We start from the raw sequence: 20,030 nt of genomic DNA, 5'->3' as shown, positions 1-20,030 counted from the left end.
TGAAGATGCTGCTGTGTTTAAGTCCCTTCAGAATAAGGGCAAGACTTTATAGGAACTTAAAACATGCGTTTGTTTCTCTTGTCTCAATTTCAGAGAAGCTACTCAATAAGCCAGCCTTTGTTTGCAGACACTGTCTCCCTTCTCCTAAGGGTGGCAAACAGGCTCCTCCTGCTAAGGCTACTCAGACTTCAGTGCCTCAGAAGGCTCCTTTTCCAGATAATCTAGGTGCTATCTTATTCTTCCCTGCCACTTTTCTCTTTCTCTTAGTCCCCCCCCCCCCCATCTCTGTCTCTCTCTCTCTCTCTCTCTCTCTCCTTGTTTCGTTAGAGTACTCTGGATTCCTGGGTCCTGTTCATTATTCAACAGGGGTATTTCATGGTTTGGAAATCCATTCCCCCTTTTATGGGTGTTCCTCAGCCTCCTTAGGAACAACTCTCCTCCTTCCCAGAGGTGCCTTGAGACCTTTTGACTCTGGGTACTGTCCAGGAAGTGCCTGTATCCCAAAGGGGGGGCTTACTCCTGGATGTTTCTAGTACCCTGAAAAAGAGGGTACTTTGAGACCAATTCTAGACCTCTCTTATCTAAACACTTGTCAGAAGGTGTCCTCTTTTCGAATGTTGTCTCTTCAGACTTTCTCTTGCTTCCTTAGGGTTTTATGGTGTCTCTGGATCTCAAGGATGCTTGTGTCCATATCCTGATCCATCCCCTTTTCAGGAAGTTTTTACGTTTGTCTTGCATCCTGAGATTTTCAGTTCTCTGCTTTGCCCTTTGGCCTTTCTACTGCCCTAAGGGTATTCATCAAATGAATCGCTCATGTAATTGCTTTTTGCTGGATTCAGGGAATCAAAGTATTTCCTTATTTGGACATCCTTCTGTTTCAGGCATCCTCTCCAGAGATCCTATTGCAAAATCTTCACTTTGACATTTCTCTTCTGCAAAACCTGGGGTTCACAATAAACTTTAAAAGTCTTTTCTAACTCCTCCTCAGTACCATGTTTTTCTGGGGTGCAGGATACAGACTGTGGCTATGTTGGCATCCCTGCCTCCTCCCAAGGACTTAGCAGTCATTTTCTTCTTTCAGCCCCTTCTTCCTCTGGCTTCTGTAACAGCCAGAGAATTTGAGAGCTCTGGGGTTCATGGTATCTGCCATCCCTGTGGGGGGAGAAGGTTCCCCTGCACCCCTGTGGCAGGAGTGTGCAGCTAGCACTTGTCTGATTGAAGACTGCTGGAACAAGGCTCAGTTTTGAGTGTTTTTATTGGTTAATTTGTTTATAAACTACTTTGCTCATTTGCTACTGTTATATTTAAAAAAAAAAAAAAAAAAGTTCTAGCTTGTTTTCTCGCCTTTCCTGTTTTAGGCTAGTCCAGATACAGATTTGCTGTATTCAGGACTGTATTGTAGTTTCTGAGCTCCCCAGACCTTTCTGTGTTAGAGGGAAGCCTCTCAGCTTATCAGTGGGAGGGATGAGCACTAGGTAGCCTATCTACCATAAGAGGAGTGGTTTCTAGTTCCCTATCAACTTTCTGCTTTAAAAACCCGTGTTTGCGTGCTGTGCAGCACCACTAAACTAGGGTAAACTATTACCGGTGCCAGAAAGTCTGCTCTTCAATTTTTTCCCTTAGATCTTGCTGGTTTTCTTCTCTCTTGGATTTAACTAGCTTATTCGCCTAGCACTTCATTTGGTTTCTTGTAGCGATTATTGTAGCACACGCAAGTCCTAACAGCACTAAACATCCCATAAGGGAATAGCTCCAGTATTTATTAATAATAACCATCCTTCCTGGCATGTCTAAAGTCAAGTTCCCTGTGCTTTCTCCTCTTAACCTGTTGAACTTGGGCATTCTGAGGCAGTGTAGCAACTGTCTCATGTACACAACCCTCTCCTCTTACCTCCCAACACTCAGACTTGTGAGAGATGCACTTATATATCCAAACTTTAGACATGCACTCTCCAGCCATGACCGGAATAGCTGGTTAAGAGGAGAAGGTCAACACCTGCACCACACCACATGGAACACACAGTTCTTCAGAACACCCGCCATCACAGCTCTCACATAAAAACACAAACCACACACCCACCTTTGTGGAGGCTGTCAATAGAAATCTACCCAAACAGCAGAGACCTCCAAATCAGAAATGCACTCTACCACCACAACACAGCACAAGTAAGAGACAGCTCACCTACACAGTGTGCCCTTCAAACTAAGCCCCTAAGGAAAAACAGCTTGCCCAATACACTAATCATAGGTGACTCGATAGTGAAGCACACTGCTATCCCACTCACTAGTTTGAATAAGGAGAAGGTAACAGTCAGCTGTCTGTCGGGTCCCATGATCCGACACAACACACGCACTCAGGTCACTCCACAACAAGTACAATTATGAATCTGTCATTGTCCTTGTGGGTGAGAATGACCTGAGACGTACTTCCCTGGACTACATGAAAAGAGACATGGAGGAGCTCGTATTGTGGCCCAGGCAGGAATGACCCTAGCCCTGAGCAGCATCCTACCATTGCCCAGAATGGTACTGCAGTACAAGCAGAAAATTATTGACTTCAACAATTGGCTTAAGTTTCTGGTGTCATTCTAAGAGGATCCAATATCTGTCTGCTTGGGATGACATGATTGACAGACCTCGATGCTTTGTCAGAGATGGCCTGCATCTGTTACCCCTAGGTTTACGGATACTGGCTAAGGCTCTTGCCACTCCTATAGTGCTTTTTTAGGCAGTGTTCCAAAGACCAAAAATACCACCGTAACAGCTATAAATAAGTGCAATCTGAGGGTCATGCTGCTCAATGCTAGAAGTCTAAATCTGAAGATGCACTCACTCAAAGCACTCCTCAAAATGGAAAACATCGACATTTGTGCTTTAACTGAGACCTAGTTTAAAGCAGCAGAAAGCACCCCTGCACTACCAGACTATAACTCCTTCCACACCTTTCGGCACCAGAAAATGGACTGAAGCTCCAAAGGCTGTGGCGTCTCCATATTCATAAAAGATATGCACACCTCCATACCAATAGCCCAGCATAACGCATCAGAGGTACTTCAGGTACAACTAACAGGGTAAGCTGGGTAAGAGAGCAATTTGGGTCGTAGCCTGCTATAGGTCGCCAACCACGTCCCAAGACTCATTCCACGTTCCTAAGCACCCTGGAAACTATTCGGTTCCAAACCAACAATTCTCATCCTGGATGACTTCAACTACCCCTCCATCAGCTGGGAAAAATACTCCTGCACAATACACTTGCCCAACGCTTCCTGAAATTCATTAATTCCAATGTGCTGGACCAACTCATTCTTACCCCCACTAGAGGAAGCAACATCCTTGACCTGGTTATTACTAACATGGGCGACCGTTGCTCAACACCAATAGTCAATTCCTCCCTGGTTAGATCTGACCACAAACTAATTACCATGGAAATACACATCTTACCCACACCACCAGCAAAAGGTAACCACCATGAAAAACTTCTCCAAAGCTGACTTTGGGCTCCTAAAAACAGAGGTGGCTAATTTCACAGCACCCATGCAAATGGAAAATAGTTCATGACCGCCTAATCATACACCAATGCACTGTACGAACATGTACATAAATGCATGGAACTAGCTATAGCCAACAGAACCAAGACGCTCTCCTCCAAAAAAAAGGAAGCCAATCTGGTGGTCCCCTGCCATTAACAAACTCTACAACAGAAGGAAGAAACTGTTGCAGAAAAAAGGTGAAGTCCCAAGTCTGGAAAAACTCCCTTATTCGCCTCAACAAAAAATTGAGATCCCTTATCAAAAACTTTAATGCTAGCTATGAAGGCAGAATTGCGGCAGACACTAAAAACAACCACAAAGCCTTCTACAGTTATATCTGGAATCTCCACGGCAATACCCAGATTTGCTCTGAGTTACTGCACATTGGTACCTCTTAAACCAACAGATATTGCCAATATACTGGCTGACAGATTCAGTGCCAACTTTACCCATGCCCCCCAAAGGACCAATCAGAATGCCGGAAAAATGCCAGGCACCCAGCATTACTGCAGCACAGGTTAAAGCTGCATTGCTCAAGGCCAAGAATACAGCTTCTATGGGGACCCGATAATATCCCTGGCTGTGTTCTACATGAACTACAAAGTGAACTGGCACCACACCTGTGTGCCCTGTTCAGTCATAGCTTCACCTCGGGCTTTGTCCCTACAGAATGGCACACTGTTACAGTCATCCCTCTCCATAAAGGGGGAGCGATTACAGACCCTGGGAATTATTGCCCCATTAACCTGATGAGTCTGATATTTAAGGCTATAGAGTGCATCATCATGGACCTAATTAACAAGGATGTAGGGAATCTCCAAACTCTGGATACCACGCAATTTGGTTTTGTGAAGGGTAGATCATTCCTGCTCAACCTGGTTGACTTCTTTGAGTCCGTCACCAGAGCTGTGGATGAGGGCAAGGCAGTTCATACAGCCTACCTCGATCTGACCAAGGCCGTTGATGCCATTTAGGCTAGGCATCAATCCCTATATCACTAGGTGGGTTGCAAAGTGGCTGACAGATGGGAGCCCACAGTGTGAAAGTAGCAGATTCCAAGTCATACTGCTGACCAGTCACGAGTGGAGTCCCACAGGGATCGGTCTTGGGGCCTTTTCTGTTTGGCATCTACTTCTCAGAAGTCCAGGCCAACACGGAAGGATCCTGGCTGACCAAGTAAGCCGACGATTGCAAGCTAGGAGCCATTATTAACTCCCCAAGTGATGTAGACATTCTACAGAAAGGCCTCACTGAGACCAGTGACTGGTGTCAAAACCATGGCGTTAATGCCAAAAAATGTCATTCCCTTTGGGAAAAACTCAGTTTCCACTTATTACCACATTGATGGTAGCCCACTGAACACTGAAAGTGTTGTAAGAGATCTAGGGACACAGGTTGACGGCAACCTCTCCTTCGACCACCACATTGCCACTGTGGTCAGAAAGTCCTTTTATGTGGCACATCTCATTATCAAGGGTTTTGCATCCAGGAAGAAAGAGGTCAGCATCTCTCCCTACTCTTCCCTCGTTAGACCAATCATAGAGTATAATGCCGCATTTGGCATGTACCTCACTAAATACCTGCAACAGCTGGAAAGGCCACAAAAGTACCTCATGAAGAGGATCCTAGGCCTTAAACACATACGTGGACAGACTCAAAAAAACTTCAGCTTTTCTCTCTCTCATATCGTCTATTAAGAGACCATCTCTGCTTGACTTACAAAGCCATGTCTGACCCATCCCTGTTAGAAAAGTTACACCTAAAGAAATCCCAATCCCTCTGCACCACACGCTCTAGGGACCTCAACCTCATTACTGGAATCAACAGAATATGCTGGAGAGACAGGTTCATAACCCAGAGACTGCCCATGTTCTGGAATAAACTTCCCATACATATCAAGCAGAGCATCTCACTAGCCCTTTTCAAGAGAAATCTTGATGAGTGGATGGTAAATAGAAAGTTCACCCCAGGGATCACTCCAGTGGCTCGACTTGATAGAGGCACCGGGAACTAATGGTGGCATGATGCCAAGGCACTTCTATGGGCTAGGCTTGTAAAGGGGCTCCAGGGACGTTGGCCTAGTACACACTTGTGAACCTATGCTCCCACTTGCCAAACTCCACATGAGAAATTTTCAGTTTCTGAAGTTAGTTTTGCTTCAACATGCACATCCGCTAGAATTTGTAGTTCCTCTTCTTCCTTGACTCAAGAAGAACTTCACTGGTGGATACAGCAGTTGTCTCTAAATCCAGGCTCCCTTTTCATCCCTGTCTTCTGACTCCAGCGCTGTTCACAGATGCTTCAGACATGGGCTGGGGAGCAGCTTTTGGCTCCCTAAAGGTTCAGGGGGTGTGGTCGCCTCTTCAACAGAAAGAGCACATCAGTGTCGGACATGAGAGCTCTTCTGATGCTTCAGGCTTTTTCTTCCCCAAGATCTCCCAAGATATTTACAGACAATACCACAGTGATTTGTTATATAAACTAACAAGGGGGTAGACACTCCTAGTGTGAGATTTTCAATATCAAGTGACTCTTCAGGCAGTTTACATTCTTTCAGGTCAAAACACTGTGGCAGACCCTCTGAGCAGGTCCTTAACTCAATCCCATGAATGGATCCTTCACAGGGATGTTTTTCTGAATGTTGTCCACCAGTGGGATACTCCTCAAATAGATCTTTTCCCATCCCCTTTGAACAGACAACTTCCTCACTTTTGTGCCAAGAGGCCAGGGTTCTCTAGTTTTGAAAGTGGACACCTTATCTTTTTTGTGGAAGGGGATGGTTTATTTACCCTTTCCTTCTCCTTCCCCTCATTCCAAAAGTCCTGTTCAGAATTCAACAGGATGCTCCCAAAATCTTGATGGTGACTCCCTTTTATACGAGATAGCATTGATTCCCTCTTCTGCATTTAGCCAAGGGCAATCATCACAGGTTACCTCACAGGGTGGACCTATTCAGGCAAGAGAAGGGATCTCTCATCCATCCCCAACTGTCCACTCTTCAACTGACACTGTGGGTGATAGGATTTTGATTCCCCATAGATACCTTTTTTTTCTGAAGACATGCTTAGGGTTCTGCAGGAGGACCCAATAATAAAATTCCTACTTATCCAAATGGAAGAGGTTTTCTTTTCGGTGTCTTTGTCATAACTTGGATCCGCATTCTGTGAATGTTCCTTTGGTTCTTATCTGTGTGATTGCTCAATGCGGGGTTGGCTTATTTTTCTGTTAAGGCCCACTTCTTGGCTATCTCTGCTTGTCTGCCTTTGTCGTCTCATTTAGCGTCTGTATTTGAAGATAAACAATTCCATAAAGGTGTCCCGGGAAGCCTGTTCTCCCAAGAACAGGAACAGCCGAAACTGCCAGGGACCAGGTAGTGACGATTGTTGGTGGTTGCTGCAGCTTTGTTGCAGTATTTGAGCACTGTATTCTCTTTTTTTTTTCCCCAGAGTGTTCTCCCAGAAAGCCTGTTTCTCCTTCCTGGGATCTTCATTTTGTTTTGGAAAAATTGACTTGGGCTCCTTTTGAGGCTGCAGCTTCAGCTTCCTTGCAACACTGCTCTTGGAAGACTATGCTTTTGTTAGCCCTTACTTCTGCCAGATGGGTGTCTGAGCTCCAAGCCATTATTGTAGGTCTTCTTTTTTTTTTCCTTCCTCTCCATAAGGACAGGGTGTCTGTATACTAATCCTTTTATGCCCAAGTTGCTGAATGAATTGTCCCTCAAGTCTATTCATTTGCTCACTTTTTCTCCCCGTCTCCACAATCTGCCAGTGAGAAGGTGCTGCTCACCTTGGATGTGCATAAACAATCAGATTTTATTTGGATAAGACTAAAACTGCTAGGAAATCTGATCAGCTCTTGTTTCCTTTCATTCTAGGTCCTTAGGATTATCTGTATCCAAGCAGACTGTTTCTTCTTGGATCTCAAAAGCCACTTCTTTTTGTTACTTCTGTTCATGGTAAGCTCCTTCTTTATTCTGTTAATGCTCATTCTTTCAGGGATGTAGCTTCTTCTGGTGCTTTTTTCCAAGGCTTTAGATGCTAATTCTATTCTTGAGACAGCTATGTGCATATATTTACCAGACACTACAGAACTAGAATTGATTTTGCTAGGGCCATCCTTCATGGCTTCCTAGAGGGCTCTGCTGGTCCTTACTTCTCCCAGGTTTCTTCTGAGCTTTGGCTCTCTCCCTAATGTAATGAATACTGCAACAGTGAAAATGGAAGGACATAGCACAGTTGTGTAAAATCTTACCATAATGGTAGATGTCCCTCTACACTGTTGCAGTATTTATTCACTCCCTCCACCCCCCTGGTCTATTTCTCCTCTAGATGTACTAATTACCTTTTCTTTTCTTTGGACTGGTGTTCCTACTGGGGTTCTCAGCTCTGAGGATGGTACATCTGGATGTCACATTTATGTCCTACACTACGCAGGGAGCATACGTGTAATGTAAGGCATATCTTAAAGCAACCTAAAGGCTTTGGTATACTAGCCAGACATCGGGCTGCCCTTGGCAGAGGCAAAGAACATCTACCATTATGGTAAGATTTTACACAATTATACTTTATAGGTAAGTGCAACTTAACACAACACTTCTTTAAGTGAGACAGATTATATTGATGGCCAGACGTTTAACTGCATTTTGACATCTGTAAGGTGAACTCAAGCATGTCTTTCTGCATGCTTATCTGGGTTGAATACCACAGTTCATTTTCTTATACGTAAACCACTTACAGGTTGTTGTCATGTTTGTCCTCTCTTAGGGACTGCAGGGCCCTTGTAATGTCATGGATCTGGCACCAGAAAGGCTGGTACTGGTACCGCATTGTCTTTGTTCAGCCCTAGTGAGTTTAGGGACATTGTGCCCTGACGATGAAGTTACTAACACATGTATACTTGAGCATGTAGCCATAGTGGCAATGAAGGGTTTACAGTTTGCAGCCTAGTGCTTCATTGACTTATGCATGTATAGTAGAGCTATGTTAGTTGATTGCTGACAAGACTGTTTTTTTTAATTCATAGGTTCATACTAGGCTATCTGCCCTAGGGCATTTATAAGCCTAGCCAGAGTGTGTTTGGCTTTCGCCACCCATTTTAAATTAATTGTGCTATTGCCGTTTTTGAGGTTAGTATACTGTGCCTCTGTCTAACAGTGACACAGAAGTGATACCCGGGGTAAACCTACGATCTCGCATCCACTCATCAAGATTCCTCTTGAAGAGAGTCAATGAGGGACTCTGCCTAACCTGGACTGGGATTTTATTCCAGAGTGAAGAGAGCCTCTGGGTTATGAATCTGTCCCTCCAGCATGTCCTATTTATTTCAGTGCTGAGGTTCAAGTCTCTCGAGCACGTAGCTCGATGGGATTTGGATTTTCTAAGGGTGCAGCATGTCCATTAATTCCGGGTTGGACATGGCTTTATACGTCAGGCACAGATCGCCTCTGAGCAGGCAGTATGCCACTGAGTAGAGCTGGAGTTTCTTTAACCGGGCAGCATATGGCATCTGTTTGAGCCCTTTGATACTCTTGGTGAGGTACTTTTGGGGTCTGTCCAGTTGCTGCAGGTGTCTGGTAAGGTACATCCCAAAAGGGGCATTGTACTCAATTATGGGCCTGATGAGGGATGAGTAAAGAGGCACGATGACCTCCCCTGATCTAGATGTGAATCCCTTCATGATTAAGTGGGCTATATAAAATGTTTTTCTAACCACTTTGGCCACGTGGTTGTCAAATGAGAGATTGCTATCAACTTGGGTCCCCAGGTCCCTAATTACTTCTGTACTTAATGGATTACCACCTATGTGGTAATTTGTGGGCACTTTGTTTTTGTCAAAGGGGATGACTATACACTTTTTGGCGTTTAGCTTGAGGCCATGGCTCTGGCACCAGTTGTCTGTTTCTATGAGGCCCTTTTGGAGGATGCTTGTGTCAGCTGGAGAGTCGATTATGGCACCCAGTTTGCAGTCATCTGCGAACTTGGTCAGCCACAGTCCTTCTGTGTTGGCCTGTACCTCCGAGAAATATATACCAAACAAAAGAGGTCCCAGGACTGAGCCTTGTGGGACGCCACTTGTAACTGGTTTGGAGTCTGACATGGCTTCAGCAATTCTAACCATGTGGGTTCTGTCCTTGAGCCAGTTTGCAACCCATCTAGTGACATAGGGGTTTATATTTAAGCTGGTGAGCTTATCTATAATGCCCGAGTGGGGTATTGTATCGAAGGCATTTGTGAGGTCCAGGTAGGCTGTGTGGACCACCTTCCCCTCGTCAATGGCCTTGGTGACTGTTTCAAAGAAATCGACCAGGTTTAAGAGGCAGGATCTGCCCTTAACAAAGCCGAACTGGGTAGGATCCAGTGTCTGTAGGTCCCCAATATCTTTATTTATGAGGTCCATGATGATCCGCTAGTCAGGCTTATGGGGCGATAGTTTCCAGGATCCGTTGAGGCACCACCTTTGTGGAGAGGGACCACTGTTGCTGTACGCCACTCTTTGGGTACATATCCTGTAGTAAGGCTGAGACTGAACAGTAGTTTTATGTTTGGGTTTAGCTGTTCTTGGAGTTCATGTGGGGCGCAGCCCAGGACACCGTCTGGTCCCATTGATGCTGTGTGTTTTGCTTTGGAGAGGGAGGCTCTTACCTGAGCATCTGAAATGTCAGGGGGACAGCACTCTGCTGGAATAGATATTTGCCCTTTTGGTGGGGCCGGGGAGAAGTTTGTGCTGAACCTGTCAGCTAGGATGTTGGCAATGTCTGTGGGTTTGGTGTATTTTTTGTCATTTTGGACTAATTCTGAGCATATCTGGGAATTCCCACCCAGGTTTCTAACATAACTAAAGAAAGCCTTGTGATTATCCTTAGTGTCCTGTGCAATTTTTCTCTCGAAGCTGGCCTTAGACGATTTTATGAGTGCCCGTAGTTTTTTGCTAATATTGATCAAAGATGCCTTCCCTTTTTGTGATTTTGCTCTATCATGTAGTAGCTTCCTCCTTCTATTGTATAGTTTGTTTATGGCTGGGGTCCACCAGACAGGACGCCTGCCTTTGGAGGATTGGGTCTTGGTTTTATTTGGGATTGCATGATCCATGCATTCCTGAAGGTGTTCATAGAATGCGTTTATAAAGGATTCTGCGGTCTGGGCCGTATTTTCCACAGGCCCGGGGGCTTTGAAGGATTCCACCTCTGTTTTGAGGAGTGTGAAATTTGCTTTAGAGAAGTTTTTCACTGTGGTTTTCTGGGCAGGGGGTGGGGTCGGGATGTGAATATCCAGTGAGATTAGTTTATGGTCTGATCTTACCAGTGAGGGATACACTTCTGGTCTGGAGCATAGAGTCCCCATGTTGGCGATGATCAGGTCCAGTATGTTTTCCCCTCTTGTGGGAGTGGTAACAAGTTGTTCCATAGCATTTGAGTTTATAAATTCTAGGAACCTTTGGGCTAGGGTGTTGGAGCTAGATTAATGCTCCCAGTCTATGTTTGGGTAGTTGAAGTCGCCCAATATAATGGTGTTTGGAGAGACCTTCATATTTTCCAGTGTTCTCAGGAAGGCCGAGTGGGGTTCCTGGGTTTGGGAGGGTGGTCTGTAGCAGGCTATAAACTGGAAGGCAGTTTTACCCACCGTTAATTGCACATGGATAGTCTCTAATGCTTCGTGCTGTGCCACCAACCTGGAGGTGTTTGGTATTTTTGACAAATATTGATACTCCCCCTCCTTTTGTCGTTTTGTCCAAGGTTTGGGGCCGAAAAGCATGGTATGAGGTATAACCTGGTAGTGCTGGGGTGCTCTCGGTAGCCTTGAACCAGGTTTCTGTTACTGCACAGATATCGATGTTCTCCATGCTAAGGAGAGTTTTGAGTGCGTGCATCTTGAGGTTTAGACTTCTGGCGTTGAGTAGCATTACTCTTAGTTTCTTATACCTTGTGATACCTATGGAGGTGGGTTTGTCTTTTGAGCCTTGCCTAAAAAAGGCACTATGGGGGTAGCAAGAGCCTTTGCCAATATCCGAAAGCCCAGAGGTGACAGGTGCAAGCCGTCCCTAGCGAAGCATCGTGGCTTGTCGAGCATGTCATCCCAGGCCGACAGGCATTGGATCCCCTTTGAATGACACCAATACTTAAGCCAATTGTTGAAATTGATCATCTTGTCTTCATATTGTGGCATCATTCTTAGTGAGGGCAAGATGCTACTCAAGGTCAGGGTCATACCGGCCTGGGCTACATGCTCAGAGAGCTCCTCTATGTCTCTCTTCATGTAGTCCAGGGAGGTACGTCTCAGGTCATTCACACCAGCATGGGCAATGACTGAGTCTTATTTGTACTTGCCTTGGAGTGACCCGAGTGCTTGTGTTATGTGGCGGATCCTAGCGCCCGACAGGCAGCTCACCGTGACCTTCTCCTTGTTCAGCCTGGTCAGCGGGACATCAGTGTGCCTGACAGTAGAGTCGCCTATTACAAGTGTATCAGGTGTGTTTAGCCTTAAGGGCTGAGACTGTTCGGCACACTGGCTTTGTGAGCTATGTGTTGCACGTGTTTTGTTTTGGGTAACTGTTGCTTGGGTGTCTGCTTTGGAGGCCTCTGCTGCTTAGGCAGATTTTTATTTAGAGCCTCCGAGTATGTTTTTGTGTGTTTGTGTTTGGTTTGCTGTCGTGGTAGGTCTATGTGAGACTGGAATTGTAGTGTGTGTGGTTTCCTTCTCCTCCTGACTGGTTACGCCAGTACTGAGTTGAGAGAGCTTAGCCTCCAGTTTGGCTATATGGTTGCATCTCTCACATGTGTTGGGATTTGTTGGGAGGAGGAGAGGGTTGTCTGTGTACATGAGGCAGTTGTAACATTGCCTCAAGATTCCCAGATTCACCAGCTCGACCGGAGAAGAGATTGACAACTGACTTTTGGACATGCTAGAATAGTATTGGGAATTCCTTTATAATTGAAAAAAAGGGCCAATGGGGAACAAGGTACTCAAGGGGAGTTTGTGACGGTGTAGTGCTTTTAATTTTTTAGTGCTGACTTATATAATAGCTTAAGTGAGCAAGTGCCAGGTAACTTAAATGCAATGTGTTACAGGTAACTTAAATGCAAAAACGACAAACAGTAACTTTCTTTCAAGTGAAATAAGGAAATAAGTACAGTAAGCAATGCAGATATCACTAGGGATCCACAGAAGTGCTGAAAAGCCACATTTTAGGTGGAATTAGCATTTCAGGGAAATAAGCAAGCAAACAACAAGCATACAAACAAAGCTAGATTCAGAAGGCCTCTATCTAGTCTATGCTACAGCAAACAAGGTGTACCAATTTCAGTAAGAAACAGTTAAAATATGCAGGCACTATAAGCCTTTAACCAGAAATTCCCAGCTCAGAGGGGCAGAGTCCAGCCTCTCCTCCCACAAGAGTGCAGACCACGAACCTTCTTAATGTAAAATAACTGTCCTGAAGCCCAAGTGCTTAAACCAGAACTAATACACTTTTAGAATAACAGACACTGAGCCCTCAATCAGCAGTTCCCAACTTAGAAGGATGTAAGCTACCTGTCTTGCCACCACAGTGCAGGCCACAAACCTTCCTAATGTAAAACAACTGGTCTGAAGCCCAAGTGCTTAATCCAAAAGACTTAGAATGATGGCTACACTTTAATCAAGTTACTACCAAGCAGTAATAAATACAATTGAATACTTTAAAGAATGCCTGGATTAGTGCTCAAGTTATACAAACAAAGCTAGATTCAGCAGATCTGGATCTAGTCTATGCTACAGCAAACAAGGTGTACCAATTTCAGTAAGAAGCAGTTCAAATATGCAGGTACTGTAAGCCTTTAACCAGAAATTCCCAGCTCAGAAGGGCAGAGTCCAGCCTCTCCTCCCACAAGAGTGCAGACCACGAACCCTCTTAATGTAAAATAACTGGCCTGAAGCCCAAGTGCTTAAACCAGAATTAATACACTTTTAGAATAACAGACACTGAGCCCTCAATCAGCAGTTCCCAACTTAGAAGGATGTAAGCTACCTGTTCTGCCACTGCAGTGCAGACCACAAACCTTCTTAATGTAAAGAAACTGGTCTGAAGCCCAAGTGCTCATTAGTTTGTGCTAAACAGGTTCTCATTTTCCCAAAGTCCTAGTGTATTTTTGATAATCCCAGTCATAATTGGTTTATTGTAATCTTGTAGAGGTATGGTTGAGTTGACATTGCCATTGTCAGTACTCAGGTGAAATCTAGCACCAAAGTACATATTTAAAGCACAGGGAAATGCCATGTCTTCTGTGACTGTTTCACTGAGCTTTTTGTAGTATTCTTAGGCTTCCCTTTCTTCCTGTGAGTAAGAGAGAGGCGTTCATGCTCTTTTTTCATAGAAACGCTTTCAACTGATGGATTTTAACCACTGAAGCTTAAGTGTACATATTGAAATTGGAGTTCTGAAGAGGATTTAGTGCTTTTGCTTTGAATGTCTCACTTGCAGCTCTCCACTGTTAGCCGTGCTACTTCCTCATTGGTTTAATCTTCCACTTTTGTTGACCTTTGGAGTCTGTTATTGAGGGGGAGGTTGGACCTTATAGCGGTCTAAAACCTTTCTCAGTGTAGTTTGACTTGACTATCTGAAGTTGTGTATTAAAAAAAAAAAAAAAAAGTTCCATAAACTGGAGACCCTCTGTGAAGGCAAAGGTCCTCGAAGAGGAGGAGGATTTGATCACTTCCTAACACAGATGTGACCATGTCAATGATCTTTGCTTCTCAGAAGGTGGAAATGGGTGGCTACTAATGTGTTAGGACTGGGCAAGGAAGACTGTTTGGGAAGAAGTGGATTGGATACTGAAGTCATCATTCACTGGTGATTAATCATAGTCCCTACTGTGGAAAAACGAATATGCAGTAAATTTTGGTGTACACGATATGATATGTACATCATGCTTGAATGTTGGTTTTGTCTGTCTTCCTTCTGCCTTCTTTACTAATGTGCACAATTGTTGGCGTTTTCCACCAGGGGCTGTCTCCACATCCTTCCCCAAAAATATGGTAGCAGTTACTCAGCCACAGCATTCTGTCCTACCCATTCTAGACCTTTGTATGCATTTTAAAACTCGAGATGCTTGTGACACAGTTGTACACTCTCTTTGCTTCCATTTCAGCACACAGGTATACAGCAAAACTTCTCAAAATGGCTTACTGCGGTTGTGCCCTTAGAGGCGATATTACCAGAGCAAGAATAATGTTTTGTTTTATAATGGAAAAACTCTCTTCTTTAGGTTAATGGCCTGTTGTAGTTGTGTCCTTAGTTGAGGTAAAGCTTTCTGGGCAAAAGTGTTTTATTTTACATTGGACTTGATCTTCTTCAGATTTACAGTTGGAATTTTCTTTTCTTTGTCATGTTAAATTATCACTGAAAACATAGCCACACCTACATTTATGTATAGCTAAACTTTATGGTGAGTAACTCCACAGCTGTGTTACAAATGCCTGTCAGTCATATACTGCCAATTTGATGATGCCATGCAGCCATTAGACTGGTGGTGTTGCTTCATTTTTAAGAAAGTTCAGAGATTATTTTTCTACCCATCAATGAAATCTGTAGTTAAACAGTAAGAATTTTTATAGTAAATGTTTTATTCTTTGTTTACAGCATGCCAGAAGAGTCAAAACAGCCTGAACCCAGGTAAGTTTTTCTTTACATTCTTGCGCACTTGCATGTTGGTGTGCACGCACACACAAGCATATGCATAAATGTCTGTATGCAATTATATGAGGGTAAAACTGGATGCGTTACTTCCCCTATTCCCCCATGCAGCTGCCACTTTAGCAGTTATACATTAGTCATGGAAACCTCTTTCTCCTGTGTTTCTGTTTCAAGAGGTAGCCTAGTCTGTCCCCTTATTGCCACCTATCTTAAAATAATTCAAAGCAAATGTTGTGCTATATTTAAGATGAACAAAATAATTGAATACTAATCCAGTCCTAAACTAAAACACCAAAAATGGTATTTTCTATACCAAAATGCATAAATGAAGAAAGTGGGGCAAAGGGGGTGCCATTGTTTTTAGAAGCTAGAATAATAGTTATTCCTATTTTTGTTACTTTTATTAAAACTGCTCAATTAATTTGTTTTAAGCAGTACATTTGGTGAAAGAGTTAAGGCATGTACCTGTGGTTGAGAGGGCTGCCTAATGAATGTGTCAGGGTTTATGATTGTGTCTAAAAACGTTGATCAAATAATGTCTCTCTCCCTGGACTGCAAACCACAGTTGAGGTAAAAGGAACACCCTCCTACCCCTCCTGCTAGTTATATATGCCAACTCTGAAATAGCATTATTTTGGCAAGAAAAGAAATCCTCAGGGAATCTGTCTCATTTCACAGTGTAAAAACTTGTATTTACGAAGTGAAGACCTTAACTGTTATGCCATCCCAACACAAATACTGAGTGTTCAGACAACTCCAACCTAATTTATAACTGCTTTCTTCTTAACTCTACTTTTGATTACCCTAATTTTCTTTTCCTTTCTTCTAATTTTTCTGTTTCTTCCCCCTTTCTGTTCTCTTTTCTTCTTTTTACCTTCTCTTTTTTCTTCCTCCTCTTTCTTTCATTTTATTCTTTTTCTTTTACCCTGTCACTACTACTTTAATACATCTATATTTTTGTCTCTTATAAATACTTCTGTATAGGACTATCCATGCTTTTTATTGTGATTGATTTCTTCAAACTAGTGTAGAAATGCATTCTTGTCAATGTACTTATTGTAATGCTATTTTTGATTAACTGTATCTGGAGCTTTTCTCCTCAAGTCTCCACCGAAAGTGAGCCCTTGGCTCAGTTGGACTGACCTGGTTAACAAATGATAATATAATAAATACAAAATAAACTGTAGTAAGATTCAGACCTACAGTCTTCTAATCTAAAGTCAGATTCATTACCTATTAGGCCACATAGCCACTCCCGAAAATAGGTGCATAGGTAAGTACTAGGCAATCAGTCTGCAGACTGTTACACTCCTAGCCAATAACTAGATGGTGATCAAGGTGAGAATCAAGCTATGTACCTTATCTGTAAGGTGTACACGTTGGCCTTTGTCAGCCTCCCCAAATCAAGTATTGTTAGCAATCCGCGATTTGGGTGATAGTCAGCCGTGCGGCAATAATAAGCCCAATTTACTGTTGAGCGGATACATTTACATTAAGCAGAATTTACACAAGCCAACACCTAGTCCATTTTTTTCTCATTGTGTAGATATCATGGTAGACAATAAGGGTAGTTTAGAGAGGGTGAGGCATCCTGAGAATCTTACACCCTTGGATTCTCACCTAGAATCATTTTCATTAAGTGTTGTGATGAAGCCTGCAACACAGAAGGTTTTTTGTTAGTAGAAACACATACATAAATTGAAGAGTGGACTTCCACACCTCCATGCTTTTCCCTTGGCTATCCCAAGATTTTCATCCTCATTTAAGAAACTGTACTGATCATCAATTCCTCTTTTCATCGGCTTTCATGCATATACAGGCATCACTATGGTTTGCTTGCAATTTGGGCTCATGCACAGATATCTCTCATAATTAGTGATTCTAATGAGCCTTGCCCTCAACTGCAGATGTGAAGTTCAATCTCGTTGTTCATTCTTGACTGATGGGTTCAGTGCCGATCCCTCGGCTCCAGTACGGCCACATGCAAAGGTCGAGGTCTTCCAGTAGCTCGAGGCCAAGCCCCCTATCCCATGAAGCACTGTGAATTACCTCAGATCTAGTTTGCCATGGCATCTGATTGGAGGTTCCAGTGTATGCCCGGGCCAGTAACTTTAAAAAAATTCTATTTAATAGCTTTTATATATAGCTTTACTAATTTTTTGCACAAGTAGATAGCTCTTACAGCTTTCCCCTTCCTGTGTGATATTATATTCTTACTATATTTTCTTTATCATCAACATAATTGGATGCTACTTCCCACCTGTCCAAAACATCCCTCCACTAGAAAACCTCCTCAGCTGGTCTACCCACCATCTCCCCCAAGAAACTATCATTTTAGGTGATTTCAGTATTGACTGGCAGTCCTGTTCTGGCAACCATCCCAACCCATCATGTTGTTATCATAACCAGGATAAATAAAAACTCCAGCAAGCACACTACCCTGGATTGGATACTAGTCAGTAAGAGCCCCCAGTCATATATAACAGGCTGCTTATCAGATAGCCTCAGTGATCACTCCCTAACATTCCTACTCAAAAAATGCCTATACCAAGCTAAACCTGTCATCTACCGTCAAATACATAAAAAACTAAACTTTAACCCACTCACATTCATCTCATCCCTCAAAGAATGTAACTGGCATCCTCTAAAGTACCTCAGTCTTGATGACTCAGTTGAATTTTTTAATGCTACCTTCCTGAGCATCCTTAATTAGCATGCCCCCATAAGACTTTCCAGAACCAAAGCACACCCCTCCCCATGGCTACAGAAATCCACTAAGTCAGAAATGAAAAACAGGGATAAAGCGTGGGAGCACTGGCGCAAAACTAAAACCCCCTCAACTAGACAGAAATTCCTACAACTACGCAATAGAGTCAAAAAGCTAATAAAACAGGACAAATTCCAATACTACCAGTCTGCCCTAGACTCCTCACAACACAGCCCCAAACAATTCTGGTCCTCCATAAACTCCATCCTCCACCCAGGTAAAGTCAGTACCCCTTCTCCTAACATCCCGCACTCCTCAGAAAATATTGCTACCTCATTCAACACACACTTCACCCAAACCATACTATCAGTAGTTAAACAACACAACCCCCCTCCCCTCCAGCCCACACCTTCAACTAGTAATCTCCCCACTGCCTTCTCTTTTTCTCCTGTACCTACCTCCAACATAAAAAAAACTCTTAACTAAACTTTAAACCCACCAAATTAGCAGCAGACAACCTCCCAAGTGAATACCTACAAATCGCAGCTGATGCTCTGGCCTACCCAGTATCCATCTTGATTAACCAGTCTCTGTCAGAAAATTATGTTCCCACACTGTGGAAAGTATCACATATAATTCCCCTCTACAAAGGCGGACCCTCCACAGAACTAACCAATTACCGCCCCATAGCTATTCTCTCTCCACAATACTAGAGAGATGCATACATTCTCAGGTCTCAGACTACCTCCTTACTAACAACCTCCTTTCCAGTACTCAACATGGTTTCCGACCAAACCATAGCACCACCACTGCCTTAATCTCCTTTACTAACACTATCCTTCAGCATAAAAACAATGGCTATCTCTCCTCTGCTACTTTCCTAGACCATATCTAAAGCATTTGACATGGTCCCACACAAACAACTTATCTCTCTCCTCAATAACATATCCTTCTCTCAATCAGTCACCAGCTGTTTTCAGAGTTAACCTGTCTGACCACCAACAATCCGTTGTATGGCAGAATGACATATCTCCCCAACTACCTGTCTCCATAGGGGTTCCCCAAAGATCCATCCTTGGACCCCTACTCTTCTCTATTTACACCAATAATCTAGCCCCTGCCACCAAACATGACACACTCGTACAATACGCAGATGACTCAACCATCATCTACTCAGCCCAGTCCCTACCAAAACTGCAAAAAGTCCCACAGGAAGCCTTTTCCTCTGTTGAAACTTGGTTATCCGATGCCCAATTAATACTCAACCCAAACAAAACTAAACTACTCATCATCCAACCCATCAAACATGCTCAAAACAATTCTCACTTTAACATCACAGCAAAAGACAACACCACTATATACCCCAACTGAACACACCAAATTGCTAGGAGTGGAAATAGACAATAAACTAAAATTTGACATTCACATATCCATGACCATAAAAAAAGTCCACAAAAAAACTAGGAGCGTTCTACAGAAATAAGCAACTTCTCACCAAAGCAGCAAAGATTTCAGTAGCAAATTCCCACCTTATCTCCACCCTACTTTATGCCTCTCCAATATATACCAACCTAAGGCAATGTGATCTAAACAAGCTAGAGACCTGCTACAACAAAATCGCCACAGGGGCATCCTACCGTAGTCATCACTGTCTCTCACTTGCTGAACTGGGCTGGCTTGAACTCCCTCACCTCCTTCAGTGATATCAACTCTCACTCGCCCACAAACTAGTAAACCATCCTCTAAATGTCTCATCCCTCCAGAATCTACTCCAACCCTATCGCGCCACCAGACCAAAGATCAGCAACAAAAATCACTTTCAGATCACTAAAGCCAATAACTCTGCTGGTGAAGCACTATTCTCTTGCACCATAGCCAAATTATGGAACTCCCTTCCGCCCACAATTACCTCTGTACCATCATGCACCCACTTCAAAACTTTACTAAAAGCACACCTAAAAACATGCTGGCTATGTCCTTGCAACTCCCACTCTAATAACCCACCCCATCCAACCACTACCTTTCTTTCCACTCCACTAACTACCTTGATTATAGCAAGCTCAGATGCTTATAAGCCTAGTACTTATACAGCAGGAACTTCTTATTGTAATATTTGTTAATGTCTG

The 20,030-nt window shown here is 43.4% G+C and overlaps 1 protein-coding gene across 5 annotated transcripts in view; it reads left to right on the top strand.

Annotated features, from left to right (window-relative positions):
- Positions 1–20,030, top strand: part of LOC122809699 (zinc finger CCCH domain-containing protein 13-like) — a 1,891,555-nt gene that overhangs the window by 1,781,358 nt on the left and 90,167 nt on the right. For all 5 annotated transcript variants that reach the window (XM_044081418.1, XM_044081393.1, XM_044081403.1 and 2 more), the window contains one exon: positions 15,144–15,176. In XM_044081418.1, coding sequence (XP_043937353.1) covers positions 15,144–15,176 — 33 coding nt within the window. The remainder of the gene's footprint in view (positions 1–15,143; positions 15,177–20,030) is intronic.

The sequence above is a fragment of the Protopterus annectens genome, chromosome 1.part1 (assembly GCF_019279795.1).
Source record: "Protopterus annectens isolate FY-2018-M chromosome 1.part1, PAN1.0, whole genome shotgun sequence".
NCBI lineage: Eukaryota > Metazoa > Chordata > Ceratodontiformes > Protopteridae > Protopterus > Protopterus annectens.
This window is presented reverse-complemented; position numbering and strand designations above follow the sequence as displayed.